The sequence below is a fragment of the Triticum urartu genome, chromosome 3A, assembly GCF_056163025.1.
Source record: "Triticum urartu cultivar PI428250 chromosome 3A, HENAU_Tu73, whole genome shotgun sequence".
NCBI lineage: Eukaryota > Viridiplantae > Streptophyta > Magnoliopsida > Poales > Poaceae > Triticum > Triticum urartu.
The window spans coordinates 637009250-637013849 of record NC_141875.1 but is presented as its reverse complement, the minus strand read 5'-3'; the positions used below and the strand labels follow the sequence as shown (position 1 = coordinate 637013849).

Here is a 4600-nt window from a genome sequence, read left to right as displayed (position 1 = left end):
CGGTCAGCACTGACACACCTGTCGCCTACGTGTTCGTCCACAACCTGATCGACATGGTACAACCGAGCCGCAGAAATCTTCCGATCTTTCCCCGATCTTCCAAACAAAGAACAGCGACCGTGCCCATGACATCCCTGAGAATACGGTTTCTCTAGAGGGCAATATTACAAAACCGCACGTTTTGCAGCGGGTCCCATAATTCCGTTCCCCGCCGGCTCTTCTATATAAGCGCTCGAACGGGCGCAGAGTTGAGCCTCCCTCCCCCGAAACCAACACCACACGCACGCCGCGACATTTCCCAGATATTTCGCCCCTGCGCTTTTCTTCCTCCTCCGCCGCAATTTCTCCTAGTTATCCCTAGCGCGACATGCCGGAGGCACCTGCACGGGCAGCCGGCGGCGGCGGCGGCGCCTCCGCCCCCGCCGACGTCGACGTCGTCACCTCCAGCGGCCGCCGCAAGATCGCCGCCCATTCCTCCGTTCTTGTAAGCCATCCTTTCTCCGTCCCCTTTGATTTCTCGCCGCATTACCCCGCCCGCTGGCACGCGGACGCGGTCCGTGAATTCCGATGCTAGCGATCAGGATTCAGGAGACGGTGTGTGTATGCGATTCGGTCGTCTGAAAATTTCAGTTCTGAAGGGGGGATATTTATTCTTGTTTCTTTGTTGGCGTCATCGAGCAGGCGTCGGCGTCGCCGGTGCTGGAGACGACCCTGGAGCGCCGGCTGCAGAGGCTGAGGGAGAGCGGCAAGGGCGGCAGGGCCGTCGTCCGGGTCCGCGGCGTCACCGACCACGTCGCGGCGGCGTTCGTCCGCCTCCTCTACGCCGGCAGCAGGTACCGCCTCTGCTGTTTCCTCCCTGGAATTGCTGCTGCTATTATTTTTCGCACATGCGTTTCTTGCGACCCTGGGTAAGCCAGAGCTTGATGCTCTGGTCAGACCCAGTAATAGTAGTAGGCATTAAGTATTAGCACGAGGAGAAAAGATCACTAGGAATAGGAGGGGTAACAAACACGCCACATGCGTGTGTGCCCCACGCTGTCAGCATAGCCTCTCACATGGTCTATAGCTGCCAAAAAAAGAACTTTCTTTTTCATGTTTTCGTTCACAATCATCATCTCGGTCCTAGTAATTGCCAGCCAAATTATGTTCCCATAATTGAATGAATACACCAAATAGTACACGCTGTTTCTTTTTTCTTTCTAGAATTGTTCTAGTATTTTTTGTATGTTTTGCTGGCATCTTGAAAGACCGAGTTCATCTGTAGGACCGAGAAACCAACCAACAACGAAAACCAATGCGAATTCCCCATCTACAACTTTGAATTCCAGTTCTTCTATACTAGTGTTTCGCAACCCTTTGCCTCGCCGGTCGCCGGCCGACGCCGAGCCACACACGCCCCCGACAATTTGCATGCTTGAGATCGACCCTTCCGTCCGCTAGCCCGGTGGGATCTATCGTACTCCCTCCGTTCGAAATTACTTGTCGTAAAAATGGATATATCTAGATGTATTTTAGTTCTAGATACATCCATATTTGAGACAAGCAATTCCGAACGGAAGGAGTAGATTCTATCAACCTCCACACGAACAGGCGAATCTTAGAATCTCTGTCCCTGTCTGTCGCGGCGCCTAGCTATCTCCAACTTGCCAACTCGCCAGTTCTGCCTCGTCAGAAGATAGGCGAGACGACACACAGATAAACCTTAACCTCGCCGCGCCCAAGCCGGGCCATGCAAAAGCAAAACCCCGGCAACTTGCGCGCGCGCGCGCGAGCCGTCGAGCACCGCAAGTTCTTTCTTTTCCCTGTGTGTTTTGTTTGGTCTTGGTTGGTGGAACCTGCGCTGTAGGGGTAGCGCCTGCCTAGTTGGAACCTCCCTTCCTGCTCCTCCATGGCCACCCGCATGTGTCGTCGCTGTCGCCGGCACCATCATCCTGCCTGCTGGCTACTACTCGTGGGTGTGGAGACAGGGCCGTCCAATCTCACAGCGCGAACTGTTCTTCTACTACTCCTAGTTGCTTGTTTGTATGTATTTTCGGTGATGGCGAATGGACACGCGGAAAAATCAATCACGAGTATCTAATTTGGTGATGGGAATTCTGGACGGCGTGCAGGCGTGCCGAGGGCGAGGTGGAGGAGGACGTGGAGAGGTACGCGGAGCAGCTGCTGGTGCTGGCGCACGCGTACCGGGTGCCGTGGCTCAAGCGGTGGTGCCAGGAGGCCATCGGGTCGCGGCTCACGCCGGGCACCGTCGTGGACGCGCTGCAGCTGGCCGACCTCTGCGACGCGCCGCAGCTGCACCTCCGCTGCATGCGCCTCCTCGCCAAGGAGTTCCGCGCCGTCGAGCGCACCGAGGCCTGGCGCTTCCTCCGCGACAACGACCCCTGGCAGGAGCTCGACGTCCTCCGCCAGCTCCACGACGCCGACATGGTACGTACCTTATTGCCTCTGAAAATTCATGCGGTGAAATCATGTCTGTTGGCACTCGAGAGGTGTTGGGGTGTCACTTTGGGCGGTGGCGAGATGAGATGATGCATTCCAAAGCGCAGTGACAGATCGATGGTCCGCCTCCCTCGACGTCTCAGTGCGCCGTGCACTGGGAGACATGGCGAGCATGCATGCCGCCCGGCCCGGTCGGCTTCGGGAGGTGCTCGCCATGTCGCGTTCGTGGGCATTAAGAAATGACGCGAGGGCCTGATTTGGCCGGTGCTTGAGGTCTCGTCATCCTGCATAGGTCGTTTCGGTTGGTGCGTCCACGTCCACCCGACAGCACGCCGGGTGGAGGAATGGCCGGTGAATGTTCACATCTCCGAAACGGTCGTGCCAAACGTTTTCGTCCCAGCGGTCACGGTTATTGCTTATGACCGCATATGCCCATCAAACTTTTGATTTGACAAAAGTTAGGAAAAAGCGTCAAAGATACTCCACTATTTAAAAAGTTTGCAAAAATGTCGAACACGTTTTTGGTTCGTCATGTCGAGATCAATCTACTCCGGTAGTAATTTTTATGCATGCTCGCGAGTATGATGAACTGACGGAAACTTTATTCTGGCGTGCAGCGGCGGCGAAAGTGGCGTCGGAAGCGCGCGGAGCAGAAAGTGTACATGGAGCTGAGCGACGCCATGGACATCCTGCGGCACATCTGCACGGACGGCTGCACGGAGGTCGGACCCGTGGGGCAGGCGCCGGCCAACTCGCCGTGCCCGGCGTACGCGACGTGCCGGGGCCTGCAGCTGCTCATCCGCCACTTCTCCCGGTGCCAAAGCCGGGCCACCTGCCCCCGGTGCCAGCGCATGTGGCAGCTGCTCCGCCTCCACGCCGCGCTCTGCCGCGTCCCCGACGGCCACTGCAACACCCCTCTCTGCACGTAAGTTCATTTGCCCCAACGCACGGCTCTGCTCATTCTCACGCATAAGCAAATTGAACTCATGTCTGACGTTGCCATGGATCTCATCTGATCATGCAGGCAGTTCAAGCTCAAGGAGCAGCAGAAGGAGGCGGTGTCGGCTTCGGCGGCCGCGAAGGCCGGCGACGGCAGCGACGGCAGGTGGGGGCTTCTTGTGAAGAAGGTGAAGGCTGTCAGCGTCATGTCTTCTCTCGGCAAGAGAAGCCCTCCCTCTCAATCTCAGTGCTGCTGAGCCTGAGCGTATGGAATGTATGTTACTGAGGATCCCCTCTCAGAGCTGATCGAATGTTGTGCAATCGCAGCTTGCATCAGCCTGGGACAGGTAGCTAGATGTAGTGTGCGAGTGTAGAGAAAGCGGCCTATTTTTGGCCCGTCTTTCCAGTGTATAATCTCTCTATTGAGCAATGTACATTAGTTATATATATTATCAGTCGTAGTGTTATTCTTTTGTGGGGCGAGAGAGGAAACGGGCGGAAATTTGTTGCAAGATACTGCCTGCACTGTAAATCTGTAATACTAGTAGCAATGTGTGCGATTTGTCCACGTAGCAACAAACTTTGCAATCCTAGAACAGGGAACAAAGTTGCAAGGTATCTATTTTTGTTTAAACATCTTGTTTTCGTATTGATTATACATTAAGAGAGCATCGGTGACAACCAAAATAATATCTTTATAAACTACTCCCTCTGATCCATATATGTGCTAAATGAGCCACAATTAATATTGATCGGTGGGAGTACTTAAAAAGGACACAAGGTGTCCTCTCTAGTTGCTCATGCGTTTCGCTCGATCTCTTCGACCTTTCGTCCTTCTGCTCCGTCCTACAATAAAAATCTTCTTTGCTGTGTCATGCTGTGTCAACACTTGTGCTCCGCTGCAACGAACGCAACTTCTCCTAAATCGCTGCGCAAATCACAGCCTCATTCCCCAGACCCATGTGATCGTGGGGACGTTCTCCTAGCCAATTCCATCCGCTTCTCCATCTACCCCGTCATCCCATCTCTTCCTCTCCCGAACCCCAACCCAACGACGGCTTCCAATCCGATATTTCGGCCATGTCGGCAAGAGAGGCATGTCGTGCGACCGCAACACTGAGGAGGATGAACCTAGGGTGGTGCCGCAGGAGCAACACCACCATCAGGACGACGGACATGCGGTGACTGGGAGCTTTTTCGTTGGTGAAGCTGTCGCAACACC

The 4600-nt window shown here is 54.9% G+C and overlaps 1 protein-coding gene across 1 annotated transcript; it reads left to right on the top strand.

The window, feature by feature from the left end:
- The first annotated feature begins 238 nt into the window (after positions 1 to 238).
- Positions 239 to 3946, top strand: LOC125545650 (BTB/POZ and TAZ domain-containing protein 2). Its single transcript, XM_048709667.2, has 5 exons — positions 239 to 484; positions 682 to 833; positions 2112 to 2427; positions 3057 to 3364; positions 3464 to 3946. The coding sequence occupies exons 1-5, from the start codon at positions 368 to 370 to the stop codon at positions 3633 to 3635; spliced, it is 1065 nt and encodes a 354-aa protein (XP_048565624.1). The 5' UTR covers positions 239 to 367; the 3' UTR covers positions 3636 to 3946.
- Positions 3947 to 4600: the final 654 nt, after the last annotated feature.